Genomic DNA, 16,009 nt, shown 5'->3' on the forward strand with positions numbered 1-16,009 from the left:
AATTCCAGAACATAAAACACTGCGCTTGTATAACTTGATTTGGTCTGCTTCTCCCCCAACCCCACCTCCAAATTTCCTACAAAGAGTCTTTAATTCATAATTTTGAATTTGTTAGCTTCTGTACACTGCCTCCAATCAGTCCATGGGGCTGTTGCATTAGAAATAACCAGCTAAACAGGACAACCCCCGAGACTCCTGTGTGGAACAGCAAAGATCCTCCTGCTCACAGTGCACCACTATTTAAGCTCCAAATTCTGCACTTGCTGCAGCCATTCAGTATGATCCTACTCCAAATGCAAAGCACTGACTAAAAATTTGAAGACTTTCCACACAGAGGTAACAACATTACCACAATTTTACACTTGAACAAACTAAGGCACAAAAGTGTTAAGTAAGTCACACAAGCAGTAAATGCCTTATTTAAGCAGCTGCTTAGAAAGACAAAGCAAATTAAAAAAATCCAAACCAGCTAAACACACCAAAAAACATTAAGCAGTAAGAGAGGAAAAGGGTTGCACCCCGTATAAAAAACACCTTCTGCCACACATGCACTCACAGAAACATACATGTGCACCTAAGTAAACACAAATGCAGAGACGTACACACGCAGAGAGGAACTTATTTATGCACAGGGCCAGCCGAGCACACACACGCAGGCACTTACTTGATCTATTTCCATTAACTTGGGGAAGGCACCTGGCCATTCGATCGCCACCTTCACTATATCAGCAGGAGGGGGCATTGCGACGCTGCTGTTCTTCGGAGCCAGTACAACTGGACACTAAATACTGCGGAGAGTCTCTCTCATTCACACCTGCAGGGAGAAGGGAAAAAAAATAAAAAAATAATAATAATAAAAATAAAAAAAAAAAAACACACACGCGAAAAAAAACCACAGTTCAGACAGAACTCCAGCGCTGCCGCTTCATCTTCTGCATTTTGCCTAGCTGGGCAGGTGGATGAAAATATATGTGTGTAGGTATGTGCAAGAGCAGAAGAATGGCACATATTGCAGAAGCAAACACAGGACACAACGCCACAACACGCTGCACAGCTCGACAGTCTGTTAGAAAGATGGCTGAAGCACTGAAATGTACGGTGAATAATAGGCATGCATTAGATTTAAATAGGGAAACTATTTTTAAATATTATTAAATATGCTGGGGAGGGGGGAAGCGACAAACTAGAGGAAGCTCCTGGTACAGTGTCACTCCTGGAGTCCCAGGGAACGTGACCAAATCGGTTAAAGCTGGCGCTCCAGGAGAAGAGATTGCCCAGGAAGTTGTGGCCAGGAAACACTGTTTCTTTTAACTATAGCAATGATCTTCTGGGTGTTCACAAATAGATCACTGCACTATAGCAACCAGGATGTCAGGAAGAAGGCAGAACACACAGCAGTTTCCACATATACATACACACACACACACACACACATATCCTCACCTAACCGATCCAGAGATACCCATATAGAAATATTTCTTTATGGTAAATCTCAGACACGTGAATACAGAAGGATATAGTATACATTAACAGCGATATAATCAACCACATAAAACATCACAGTTCTGCAAGAATATGAATATCAATAGGATCTCGTGTCAAATAGCGCAGGCTGTGAATTTTGGGGAAGGAAAGGAAAGGGGAAGAACCAAATCCTCAGGTTTTGCAGAATATAAATTCCATCTCTTTTGGCTCATCAAAGTTTTGTCACCTCGCAATAGCAACAAACATTTTTCAAGTGGGCGTAGTGCCTTTCTGAGCTTGCAAACAAACCTTCTGCACCCCTCTCCCAGCTCTTGGAGTAGCAGGACCAGCAAAGCTCCGTGATTTTCCGACACGGCAGCCCGCGCACGCCCCGGCAGGCTGCGAGGTTCCTGCTGGCTTTGGCAAGTCCCCCGTGCCGACCGCGGCGTTCCCCACGCGCTCTGCTGAGACCCGGCAAAACGCCATCACATATGACAACATGAGAGGAGCTGTAGAAATCCCCAGAGGTGCAGTTCCACTTCTTCTTAGCAGAAAAGAGAAGGAAGTGGTGAAAGCATGGGCACATGCTTGCATGTATACCTTTTGAAAGGGCTAAGAGAATATCCCAGACATCCAAAACCCAAACAGGTAGACGAAAAAAACCCTCTGGCCACCATCAGTTGCTGCTTCAACTAACCCAGTCTAACAACCCCTCTCCAACTGCAGCAGAAGCATGAACTCTGGTCAGCCTGAACAAAATCATGAAACCAACCCTTTATCAAGAGATTTTGTACGTTCGTCTCATACTACTTATAAGTGGGAGTTTGTCCAGCCTTAATGTATATGGCTCTACCTTTTCTTTTTTTCTTGTGTCTCCTCTGGTCTACCCTGAAAAGGCTCAGCTCCTCATGTTTGCAAGCCCTGCTACATTCTACATAGGGTTCTCAACACATACTGTAAAAGCAATCGATGAACTTTAACATTCCAGCAATTTATTTCCAACAATGGCAGTTCTGATGCTGACAGCATCACACATCACCACAAAGCAAAGCACAAGGCAATAAATAAGACAATGGACGGTCTATAAATAAGACTGGATTGCAGGAAGTGCCTTGAAAGAATAAACAACGTGATTAAGAAACACAATGATATTGTCTACATTTGGTAGATGTTACAGGGGCCGGGAATAAACACAGTGAAAGCATGCAACTGGCTTGCTGGTCATTAAGAATAGTCAGACATTCACTTTTGGCTGTCTTTTCCCCCATGGAGCCTGAGCAGATGCAAAGTCCCCACCATTTCTCGCCTGACACCTTTTTGCTCCCACACTCCCCATGACGGTGCCTCTCACCTCCCCTCAGAACAGTCCTCGGTAGTCTCAGCCTGGGGACGTTTTGGTATTAAACCGCCCACAGTGCTTAAGCGGAGCTGGCTGACCCAGCGCCTGACTGACAGGCCTCTCCCTGCGTGCCCTGGCATCGCACCCCGCACCCCTGGGCCCCGCACCCCTGGGCCCCGGGCCCCGCACCCCTGGGCGCTGGGCACCGCACCCCTGGGCACCGCACCCCTGGGCCCCGGGCACCGCACCCCTGGGCACCGGGCACCGCACCCCTGGGCCCCGCACCCCCGGGCCCCGCACCCCCGGGCACCGCACCCCCGGGCACCGGGCCCCGCACCCCCGGGCCCCGGGCACCGCACCCCTGGGCCCCGCACCCCCGGGCCCCGGGCCCCGCACCCCTGGGCCCCGCACCCCCGGGCACCGGGCCCCGCACCCCCGGGCACCGCACCCCTGGGCCCCGGGCCCCGCACCCCTGGGCACCGGGCACCGCACCCCTGGGCCCCGCACCCCTGGGCCCCGCACCCCTGGCAGGAGGGATGCTGGAAGCCTCAGTCAGCGCCTGAGTTTACTGGCCGCAACACAAAAAGAGCAGCAGCAGCTCCTGCCAGACAAACTTGACTGAGGATAGCTTCAAATCAGTAAATCCTTATTTTCAACAGTTTTATTCCCCACCCCCATCATGTCTCTTCTACAGCTTTCATCTGTAGGCCAGATATCAAGAGAGAGAGATATGGGAGACTTATAAAAATCGATAGAATCCACCTAATGCATGGGCAAAACCACTTTCTCTTAACTGGGAAGACAGGGAAGCAACGCAGAGAGCACTGTCACCTCTCACCACGAGAGGCAAAGGGAAGGTAATTCACAGCCCTGTACCTCCCCTAGGAGACTAGGTAACTGCAAAGGTCGTGATGAATGCTGGAGAAAAAAAAGTGGATTCATGGTCAATGGCCACAGCTACAAAAGCAAAACGACATCATGCAGCAATAAACTTGCTGAAAACTTCCACTGTCACACACAAATGTGGACATTAACCCTTTTTTTGCTTTGGTGAGTTGTGGTCTGTCCTAATGAGTCACGCAGGAAGAAAGCAAGTGGTTTAAGAAAGCAGAGTCAAGGAAAACTGACAGTAAGTTAATCAAATTCAGCTATGGGAAATAAGCATTTGCATTCCAAAGCAAGGTGCAAGAGCAGTCTGCCACCGTATTTAGAAGACAACTTCAGTGTGACTAGTTTTTAATGCAGGCTAGCACAGATCTCCTACATAATTATAATAATTAATATACATATGCTTATACAGTCATAAAACACAAAGCAAAGTGACAGATCTTTAACTAATACAAATGGATGTAGTTCTACTTCTCCCACCAGGAGAAGACCAACTCAGAGACGAGTGTAGTCTGAATGCTGAAAAGCATATAAAAAAATCATCACTAGAATTTTCTTTCTGTTTCACAGTGGACATCCTAGTCAAATGTACTGACTTTTTTTTTTTTCCTAGTTTATAATTTTATGAATCCAATGCAGGATACAAAAGATAATTTAGATTTGCTCTACATATGTGGCAGTGCCAGAAACAAGTACTTTTTTTTTTAAGCCAAAATAGATGTTTCCTTGTCATCACAAAATTATGACTGCAAAAAAAGTTCTGCAATCTACAGTGCTGACAGTTAGAAATTACCTACTATTTATTCCAGTGGTACGCAGTGTGTTGGACACTGCCCACTAAAATAAGGAAGGCACAATCCCTGGTATGAAATGATTCCGATTTAGTGATGTGAATGAAGAACTAGAACTGACTTTAACTACTTTTTGTTATGCCAGCAGCAGTCACACAGTGAAAAGGATACGGACACTGCTAAAAGGTCTAGTTATAGTTTTCTCAAGTGCAATTCCTCTTCCTCTCCCAGTGGGATCTCAGAAGCACTGACACATAAGAGCAACTTTGCAATTCATTTTTACAATGTTTATTTTCAAGGCAGAATCTGAAGGCAAGAGTATGCATGTGCAGGCACCACTATATGAAGCAGAGGAGGGGTCGGAGGAAAAGGAAGGCTATTTCCCGTTCTTCTCCCTAATGCATGCATGCAACTGTAACCTGGAGGAGGTTTAAACAACTTCCATGCTCAGCAGAACGCTATTTTATAATTTGAGGGAAAACCCCACACAACCAAAACATCTCTACCACTTGAGTACACTTTCTTATATCAGCAGAGTTCTTCAGAACTATGACAGATTAGACCATTAAAGTACAAATTCTGAGCGGTATTGTTATTACCACATGCAGTATATTTCTGCATTTCAACCATTCTATGCAGTGCTTCCAGTGGTCTACTAAGTCAGAGTAAAACACTCAAGTTGGAAACCAACACGTGTCAAATATAATGCAAAATTGCATCAGCACAGACACGCAAGCTCTGAATTTACCTGCCTGGCTCTGAGGGAATAAATCAGCAGATATGTCAGTCAAGCATACTGCTTTTTCCCCCTTCTACGTATGCATTACATGTGGAAAACAGGATTTTATTCATGTATGAAATTAGTTCTTAGTAGAACTCTTTTTTTTTTTAAAAAAAAAAACTTGTTTTGCAATTTCCTTGGCACTTTCCATAGAAGGATCTCAAAGTACTTTAAATAGCTATCAGAGCACATCTCTCAAGAAATAAACTCTATTCTTACTCTACAGACCGGAGAAAAAAAAATGCAGGCTAATAGGAGTTATGCGACTCACAGTTCTAACTGTATATGAAAACAGCAGCCTACAACAGCTCATTTCTTCTTTTACAGAAGAGAGTCATTATTCAAACAGCACGCCAGGTCATTTCACAAACAGCTCGAGTAAGGAAGTTAATGATTAAAGAGAGACCTAAGGAACGCCACGTGCATTTGAGAATTTAATAAAACAAAGCATGTGTTTCTCCTCCTTGGACAAAAGGCAGCGTGTAGAGGAATCACCTGGAGCTGGCATTGATCCCCAACGCTCCCCACTCGCAGGCAGGTTCTCCCATGGCATTTCTTCAAGGTGAATGGAAGGGAGGGTGACTGGGCAGCCGCGACAAGTAACCGCTTCTTGTCAAACCTCATCAGCTTCCTCCAGTCAGCCCCCCCCGCCCCAGCAAACAGAAACTAAGCGGCAAGTTCAGTTGGAAGGTCCCTCGGGGAACAAGTCTGATTAACGATTTTAGAAAGATAATCCAATGCTGGATTAATATCCCCCAAGAGAGTTATTTTTGGAGTTAAACTGTATGACTGAACAGCCGAGTCTAAGGAGCTGTAAACATGCTCTACCATCTCTGCAAGAAAATAAAAACAGGGCACAAAAGCCAGCGGGGTGGATATACACTTTGTGTACATAAAAAGGCTTTCATGCTGCCTTTTTCCCTTTTGTTAAGCGTTCGGTGCTATTTGCCCCTGAACTAGACATGAGTCAAAGGCCCAGCAGACCCATGTCAATGAAATCCACAGATGCTTTGCCACAAATGGAAAATAAAGCTCACTGGGAGCAATATTTGAGTAAGTGACAGAAAAGAAGGGGCTGTCTCAGAGAGAAGACAACCCAGGGGGGCTGCTACCCCCTCTGCAGCAGCCACCGACACTGCAGGAAGACCTGACCCCCCTCGACAGACTTCCACAGTTCAGAGCGGTCCATCAGCCTCCCAACAGCAACATTTCTTTGATGCTGAACTCACAATCTGCTGATCAATAATGCACCATTAGCCCAGGAATGCACCACTTAATATTATGATAAAATGAGCTTTGAACTCATCAAGCTTAAATATATTCTTCCTCTCCAAAATACCTGGAAACCTAGTATTGGAGATTTTAAGAATATGGGTGTGAAAAGTACAGAACTGGACAGTTTTTGCCACTGGTGAAGCCGCCCAGGAAAGGTGGCAAATATTCATGTGGTTATCATCTCTGTCTCATTCTCTCATATTCATAAACTGTCTTCACAATTTCATTCCAAATATTTTACCTTTCCCACAGTCATCTTGTTGTTCCTCTCCTTAGGAAGCATGTGGTTGAGGTTTCACTGTCACTGACAGGCCCACTTTCAAAAGAGAGTAAAATAAGCTTTAAAGGGTGCTTGAAAAGAAAAGGTGGAAGAAAGCACAACAGACTGGATGTACTCAGAATACGAGCAAGCAGGCTGTCTGATCTCGCTTCTGTTGAAGCATACCAGAAAAATTCAGGTACTTATTTAAATTGAATTCCCTCGCTTCTTGGAAGACTGCTCTCCTACTAAGGAACTTTTGGTTACATGTCTGTAATTCAGAAGAGAGAGGACTAAAAACTTGGTTTTGATTTTTCAAAGTATCCGAACCTTTGTGGCAATTTAATTAACACTCATATACCATCCAGTCAGATTCATATGCTCTGTTTACTGAAGATGTTAACATCTGAGCTCTTCAAACTAGAGACCAGGGAAGTACCGAACTCAAGTATTCAAAAGACTATTCCAAGAAATATAAAAAAATACCAAAAAAGCCCACAACCAACCACTGCACCAACAATAACCTGGCAGTCAAAGAGGTCAGGCTTCACCAAAAAAGCATGATTTTTCAAAGGTGCTGGGTACCTGCCTAGCAAGTGGAATTTAAAGAGCATGGCAGGTATCAAGTACTTGGGACTTTCTTGGCATTTGGATAAATCAGGGGGCTAGAAAGGACACACAGAAGAACATCTTGAGTCAAGATGATAACACTTTATTGCTTTGTTTCAGCAGAGGCTGAAGCAAGAAAATGATGACTGGCTATATCCACCAAAGGAGATAACAGATAGAAGAAGATAAGCTGAAGGTTGGGAAAAACCCTAAACTTCCTGATAGAAGCGAGATGAAGCAGCATTATGAAAACCAAAGAGAATTTTTTACCCTATCAATGCTTATGACACATACAGAGGAACTAATGGTACAGTCAGGAAGTTAGCAGTCAAATGGAGGAAGAGAGGGGAAATGCATGAATGCTAAAGGAAATAACCAAGTTAACTGACAGCACAGAAAGGATGTCAAAGGTTGAAACAAACAGAATTGTTTTCTAAAGTAATCATTCTGCAAAAAAAAGTATTGTGGAAAAGAGAGACACATTGATACTTCACAGTAAACAAGCAGAGCCTGATTCTCATCATGCTCATCAGAAGTAAAAGAAACAGCAAAAGAAAGACTGGATATCATTTATGAGCCTAATTAGGACACAAAAGTTTTGAGGACACTAGCTTTTTGCTTCAAGCACTGACACTGCTCTTCAAAGATGACAAAAATCAAGAGAAGGGAAAAAACTACCTGTCAGTAATCTTGCAGCAGAAAGCAGCTCTGTCTAGGGAGGTGTTCCTACTAGCACTGTTTCTCTTACACTTACTGAAATCAGTGCATCAAAATAGCTAACGGTCAAAACACCCTATGTTTTCTTGACTTCTCGGCACTATTCAGTCTGGGAATCCACCCCTGTAGACTCCAAGCCTTCTGCCAGATCACATTCTCATGTTCACAAAGAACAATTTACCCTTAACACTTGCAGACTTCCCAGTGCTGGCTCTCTGAAGGAAATTCAACAAAACAATACTGCAAATGGGAAACACAGTGATGGCCACCCCAGAAAAAAAAAAAAAAAATTGTACAGTTAATATTAGACACCTTGTCTATAGCTAAAACCTGTGGCATAACTTGAGCTATTCTGCATTAAGAGGTTGTATCACCAAACAATATCAGTTGTTGAGAATAATCTGGCATTTTAATGGACATTATTAAACCCACTTTGGAAAGAGGAATACAGAGATGCTGAGGAAACAAATGTGAACACAGACACATCCCCAAAAAACCTATTGTGCATATGTCCATCCTTAACCCTGATCCCCCTGTGCTTTGTTGAGTACTGTTCAGTCCGTGTGCCTGCAAGGCCTGGAGCCACTGTTCCAGGGACATCCCAACCAGGCATCAGCCTTGCTTTCAATGCTGACACATACCTTGGGGCCATCATTTGTAATTCTTGATCAGGAAGAGCTGAGCAATCTTCTCAATTATCCAGTCAGGTTAACTGTAAGATCACTCTAAGATAAAATACGAGCAAAAAGATACTGAAGAGCCCGAGAACAGGGCAAGCTCCAGGTTCATACAACTAGAACGCAGAAGGTATTTTGAAGGGATGCTAACAAGCTTTCAGAAGAAACTTGACTACAAGATAACAGCAGTGGCAACACACCCAGCTCATTTCCAAAGGAGACATGTCCTGTGTAAAGCTTAGTAAACTGCATTACATGTGACACTTGGTAGCAGGAGATCCGGGTATTTTAACATGAGACTATCCCTTGCTCATCTCTATTGCAAAACCATAAGTAGCAGATGACCCTGCTTGAGCTGGGGGGTTGGACAAAATGACTTTCAGTAGTCCCTTCCAGCCTCAACCACTCTGTGATTCTCTGAGTACACTGATATAATGACTCTAAGCACTCTTGGAGTCTTAGCCTGCCCATCTGTGTTCAAATATTGTGCCTTTTCTCTACTCAACTGTGCACACAATGAGCAAAAAGAGCTGCTTTTGTAGCAGGTTGCCTTCTATGCCATAACAAGATTCTCTTAAGCACACTAAAATCAGCCATTGGTTACAACTTAGAAACAACAATCTCCATAACTCTTTGCAGCTGGCATCCAAAAGCACTCATTCAAAAAAGATCAGTCTTCCATAACTTGAACTAAGATTTTAAAGATCAAGATGAAACTTTACTTCTGACAGGAAAACTACTGTAAATTGCCTTTGTCTTACAGTTTTATACATCACATTCAAGCACTCAATACAATTTGTGGTTGCCCCGTAATTTTACTGCACACTTTATTCAACATTAAAATCCACATGGCCCAGGAAAAGAGGAAAGAGTGATGCAAACATCATCTTTTTACTGATTTGAGCAATCAGCTCTAGAAAGTCATGCCATTTAAGCAGTGGACAACAGTTGAAAAGCTTACTGTCTCTCCCTTTTAGAAGGGACAGCAGGACAGGCAACGTATTCACTCTGAAATTACATCCCACATATGAAGTTAAAACCCCATTGAATCTAATTTATATTATGTTGGGCTATTGAAAAAAAAAAGGGGGGGGGAAGCAGGGGGGGAAGAGAGCCATCAATTCAGCCACTGCATCTGAAGAGAGGCGTTATGATTGTCTCCTGTTTTACTATCAGAAAAGAAGTGGAAATACTTTAACAAAGAAACCTGACTCGTGAAAAATACTAGCTAATTAATAAATATATCTCCTTCATTGCTCAGGTAAAAAGTTGTTATCAATTAAAGTGTCACCTTTGTAATATGTATGATCTGCTTCTCCAAGTATCTTCTATCTTATAAGTAACTATAACTACAAAGGTTCTCTAAGACTCCCCAAATGGCTATAGCTAGTACCCACTGTCAGAAGCTGGTGACGGCACAGCTGTGCTTCCCTATCTCTGTGCTCCGGTTGAAGCTCCTTCTCCAGCCTCTCTGGGAACATGCATAGTTATGCCAAGAATGAGAAAAACACTCACTGTTTCCAAATTGGCTAATCAACCAGCCGGGTGCTTAACCTTCCCACAATACATGCACCCAGACAACGCAACCAGCACTGCCTGCACACTGCGGGCTGAACTGCGCCAGCCACATTATTCTGCAAGATAACTCGTGGCAGTTTCCTTCCCAGGAGCCAGAACATCAATTGTCACCAATTGCTGCTGCAACTCAATCAACTTCTATCAAAACATCCATTCAAAATGAACCAGCACTTGCTGCGCAACGCTTTTCTCCATTATCCTAAAAACAAATAGAGTGCCTCAAATATTTAATACCCTCTTCATTCCACCCAGGATGGATTGCCAGGTTTTACCTGCTGAGAACTTACAAATGCTAACTACAGAACAGGGAGAGGCTGGCAGCAGCAGGCAAAAGGACACTATGCCTTTGCTGCATAACAACGTGCATGCCTCTAACTTACTATATAGGAAAAAAAAATGGATCCTCAGAGCAGTTTTATGTTAAAAATATTGTAATACATACATCATTCAGAGCCATCAGCCTTATGTTCTCCACGAAAATTAAATCTTTCTTCTCCAGAAACCTCAGGCTTCTGCCATTCAAAGTCCAGTTCCACAGCAGATCTGATGCCTCTGCTTCCCCAATGTCATGGGCTGGCCATCTCCTCCCCAGTGCCAGCACTGGCACTTGTCCAGCAGGCCAGTTCAGAGAGATGGGCTGTCCAAAAATTAACCCCACAAAACAAAAACCAAAGACACATTTTCATCCAGATTAGCCCCTTGAACATATTTGCCACTCACTCACCCAAGCATCAGGACCACCATAAGGAATGGGTAGGGGCAACGAGGAGAGCAGGAACATAACCTGCTCATCTTAAACCATCATGTAAACATGCCATGAGCCAAAAAGGAAGATTTACTTCACCTGTGCAAAGTCCATGGCACACGGCTGAGATTCAATTCCATAGAGGAGAACGACGCAAAAATATGCAATTACTAAGTTCATTACAGTATGTTTCATTAACTCAATGAGCTCCTTTATAATTGTAACAGACATTAAAGGATTAAAGTATTTGGATAAAATCCAAGTACATCTTTAGTGCTCTGATGATTGCCAGAGTTGGTATCTTCAGAAATACAAAGTAGCATCCCTTCACCTAGTCCCCTGTGCCAGTAACCACTGTTTATCCTGTTTGCTTTCAGACGTTCATGTTCCCAAATAAAATTTTCCCATTGCACTTGGGACTGAGGAGTGGCAAATGACTGTTCGGTTAACTAAGTTCAGTTTGTCATAGTTAGAAGTGTTTCCAAATAAAGCTGTCAACTGAAGTTGACCATTTTGAACTTCCTAGAGGGCTGACACCTGGCTGAAAAGCCCTTTTTGTGAAAACGGCAACACTAAAACAAAGCACAACACAGTAACTCTGTGGCACTTTTCATCTGCTTTCAGTAATAATGTAACATCAGTAGGTCTCTAATGTTCAAGTAGTAAGTGCAATTTAGCTATTAATCGCTTTAAAAACAGAATGGAGTCCTCTTTCTGCCCTTCAGTAAAGCACTCCTACTCTGCTGTGAAGACTAAAACATAGCTTTACAGGTTCGGCAGCATGGTGACAACAGTAAACACAGAGCCTTACCCACTCTCATTTTCCACTATATTAAGCAATATTCACACGTTGTACACTGGAAGTATAAGCATTTCCAAAAAGCCGCAGTGCGCATCTCTACTAAAAGAATACTCCGTTTTCTCTCTTTCTTTCCTCTTTCCCCACTCCCCCCCATCCTACAGCACACTGATGCAGCCCTCGTGCGGCATTCACAGAACCACGGCCCATCAGAAGACCTGAATTTGGAGTAAGGAGTTTGATCGGGAAGGGGATGTCCTGTTTCCAAAGCTACCAGACAACTTGCCCTCTAACAAGTAGGTGGACTTCACACTTCTGAAGGCCAGGACTTGAGTCCCATTTCAATTCCAGCCCAACAGGGGATTCTGCTGTTCTGTCAGAGCTGGATGTGACTTCCTTCCACCTTCCTTGGAGGATTACTCCAGTATGCTCCAGTATGTTCTCCACAACACACAGTTCCCAATTGCTTCTTCTTGATCTGGGCATGCAAAACTTAAGAGGACAGTGTACATAAGGAATGAAGGAAAAGCTGGTTTTGAAGATTTTTTTGAAGTTTCCTTTTCACATGTGCCATTCTCCAAACTTTGAAGCAGATTCCTACTAGCCACAACACCTTCATAAGCTATCTTCTTGGAGCGTTAGAGAATCAGGTGGATTTCAGCCACATCTCTTAACCTGCTGGTCTCACCCACTATGACAACAACTTTAACTAGGACTGGACAGAAAATAAAAAGTTGACATTAAATCCACTTAATGAACTTGAAGGAAATTCTGAAGCAGCAACGCCGATAGATAAATGTGTTGCATCAGTACACAGCCAAATGCTTCCATTTAAACAAGATAGAAAAATGTATTCTTGCATTTGCAAAATAAACCTCTTGAGACACAAAAGCCCCATATTCTTATTTGACCTTGGTGTCATTGAGAAAATGTAATCATTAGTGGCTAGCGTAAGATACACCAGAGAAAAAAATAACTGAACAAAACAAAACAAAAAACCCACCTGCAAATAGACCTTATATCTACCAAGTTTTTTTCCCACAGCACTGATTAAAGAGAACTCCCTACCACACATAGCAATCACCGTTTAAATGAAAAGAAAGTCTGCTTCAAAGACAAGAACTTAAACTTGGAACCAAGAACACTTGTGTTTAATTTTCGTTTATTCAAAGGCTTTGTGTGTGGCCGTGTGCTTGCCCTTTGGTCCTCTGGGCCTCCAACCACCAACTATAAAATGGGGCACCACATTTCCTCAGAGAAGTTGAGAGGCGTTCAGAGGCTACAGGGGGTTGTATCCAAATCAGGCTGACAGATTACCCAGAATGAGCAGCCACCTTTTTTATTCATGCGCTCAGACAGACTACTCACCCAGTTGTTCCTGAATTTTACCCTCCTCAGACCCCTCAAGGTCCCAAAAGTAGAAACTGGCTTACCTATTTCCTGCTACCATCCTTTCATTTCAATACAACGCCTGCTATTAAAAAACAGAGAGGTAGAAGCGGAGGATGCAGCTTCAGAGTCTGCTGGAAACAGCCTGTGCTCTCTTTGGTGTTTCACAGCACATTGCTGCAGTTATCCATCCGACAGGGCTTTTCACAAGACTCCCAGGTATGGACTTTGGGATGGGACAGAAAAGGGTAAACCCATTTTGTGGCTATATTTATTAGTCAATGTCTTCTAATTCTCTTACTCTGCCAAATTAAAAGATTTACTACCAGCACAAAATGACAAATACATTTCTAGATGGATTACATACTTTAAAACAAATCAGCAAGGGAAACTAATTTCCCAGGCAAAATAAAAGCATCACCATTATATTCATTTAAGCCAAGACTGAAAAAGCACACAGAACATGCTGTAGGGAGCAAGTCTGAAGTCTCACTGCCATTCTTCTTTACATATAAAGCTGTTTTTCCTTATGTTAAGAGTCCCTGAGGCACGCACAAATGTCTGCAGAGCCAATCAAAATGCAAATACTCTGGAACAGCCCAGTGAGCAACTACTGCTCGTCACTTTACCACGTTCTTCCTTCTACTGAGGTTTTCATCATTTAATATGTGTGACTTCTCCAGACACTGTGTACTTTGGGCTTAGAGCCCTGAAAGCTTAAGCTATTCTCAACTTAGAAATAACCTGTCATCTAGCTCTTTGGTTTAGTCATTCCTGGCAACTGCTTTATTTTCAGCACACACATGACAGTAAGGGACCACTGTCCTGTGACAGCTACCTCTTCCTGGCCCCAAATAATCTCTGTAGTTTTACACAGTGAAATTAATGAATGGCTGCTGGCTACCCTACCCTCCCACCTTTGCTTTTAGTCATTTAATTTCTGAAGTGGAAATACAGATGTTGAGACAGACGCATGACAGAAAACACTTGCCTCTTGCTTTGAAGACACATAACGCGACAGCAGGAAGAAAAATCCCAAAGCTATGAAGGATCCCAAGTTTCTCAGGGCCAGACACTAAAAACATCTTGCATGGAATCATTTCATCTCTAACATGTTCAAACTTAATTATTCCCGGTAAATTGAGGAGCTGCCTGTTTTTAACAGTTCCTTTCTTAAATCTGTCATTATGTCTTCCTGATTCATTAACCAATCTTATTTCAGAAAGAAGAATCATATCTTAAGAGGAAGAAGGCAGCAAGGTAGTTTTGCATGCCACCAGCCAAGTTAACTACAATATGTATTGCAACTTTCTGTTAAGAGGAACTCAGCTGTGCTAAAGGTTGCCAGTTTATTCTAGCAGATGAGAGGTACAAAGTCTTGTTGAACACATTTTCCTTTTGAGCTACACATGTGATGATGTGTAGAGCACAGCTATTAGCTTGTGTGTGAGAAGGAAGGGCTACAGCACTCTGCTGTCAGGCTGTGTCCCTCTAAATTTTCATTTTCAAGTTTGCAAAAGTAAATTGCATTTTTTTATAGATGACAAAGCTAGCAATGATACCCATGAAAGCTGCATTCAAGCATTTTAGATTAAATGTCATCCAAACCATAATTTGACCTGGATCTGCTTTTAGATTATTAAATTATTGACTTATAATATGTACATTAAAAAAATAATTTGTATTTAAGATACTATTTTTATTTTTGTATGACTTAAAAGACGACAGCTTTAAGACATACTAGAATAAGCAGGGATTAGATTTTAATGTGTTTTCCTTGCTTTTAGTATATAAAAGTTTCACATGATCAACTCTTAGAAAGAATAGCAACTGTCAGGAGTTTTACTGTGTTCTTTTTAACGAGGATGAAGTGGGGAAACATTTATTTATTTATTTTTAAACAGGACATTCATTCATAGAAGAAATCTAAGCATACTACTCACTTCTAGCCTAGGCAGTACAATTAATTATTTCTATTATTTTTGGCCTTTCGCCCCCCCCCCCTTTTTTTTTTTTCTGAGACTGTTTTATTTCCCTTTACATGACCCATTCATCAAGCCTTCTTCCACTGCCACAGAGAGATCACATTCACACACACACCGACCACTTTCCATCAGGTAGAGGTTTTGTACCAACTGCTACACTTCCATCGCAGCTGAAGCACATCCTGGCTGAGATGCAACAGGGATATTCACCCCTCCCCAACCTCTCTCTGCACTTCTGAGGCTTTTAAAGTACAGAGAAGTAAGACCTTCACTGGCAATTTGGGAATTTCAGAAGTGCACACTGATATTTCATTCTTCCTGTATTTTTTTTTTTTAATGTCAGATTCAAACATCTATGCTCTGCAGAAGCCAATTACTGTAGCTTTCATGAAGGTTAAAAGTTCAAAAGGAAAGCTGGTTTCTTCATTTAGCAGCCTCTTTCAACAATTCCGATAAAAAGATGCCAAAGAATGAGAGGATGTGTAGGTACGGCAGCAAGGAGGATGAGGGGATGAGGGCTCATAGCTTTTAATTCTCTTATTTATGACTCCCTCTCTTCCACCAGGTTCTGACCTTACCCTCTTCAGGGGACACTGACCCAAAAACTAACTACCAGAAATGAGAAAAAGCTAGGAGGAACACACATTTCCTGCCGACTTCCTCCACACACACAGAGCAAACAGTCCCCAAAGCACGTTTTTACCCCGAATCCT

The 16,009-nt window shown here is 42.7% G+C and overlaps 1 protein-coding gene across 7 annotated transcripts in view; it reads right to left on the reverse strand.

Annotated features, from left to right (window-relative positions):
- The window catches only part of ELMO1 (engulfment and cell motility 1), a 306,368-nt gene that overhangs the window by 258,092 nt on the left and 32,267 nt on the right, over positions 1 to 16,009 (reverse strand). For all 7 annotated transcript variants that reach the window (XM_042806555.1, XM_042806552.1, XM_042806556.1 and 4 more), the window contains one exon: positions 665 to 814. In XM_042806555.1, the coding sequence (XP_042662489.1) occupies positions 665 to 742 (78 nt within the window). In that variant the 5' untranslated portion in view covers positions 743 to 814. The remainder of the gene's footprint in view (positions 1 to 664; positions 815 to 16,009) is intronic.

The sequence above is a fragment of the Tyto alba genome, unplaced genomic scaffold, assembly GCF_018691265.1.
Source record: "Tyto alba isolate M040663 unplaced genomic scaffold, T.alba_DEE_v4.0 Super-Scaffold_46, whole genome shotgun sequence".
NCBI lineage: Eukaryota > Metazoa > Chordata > Aves > Strigiformes > Tytonidae > Tyto > Tyto alba.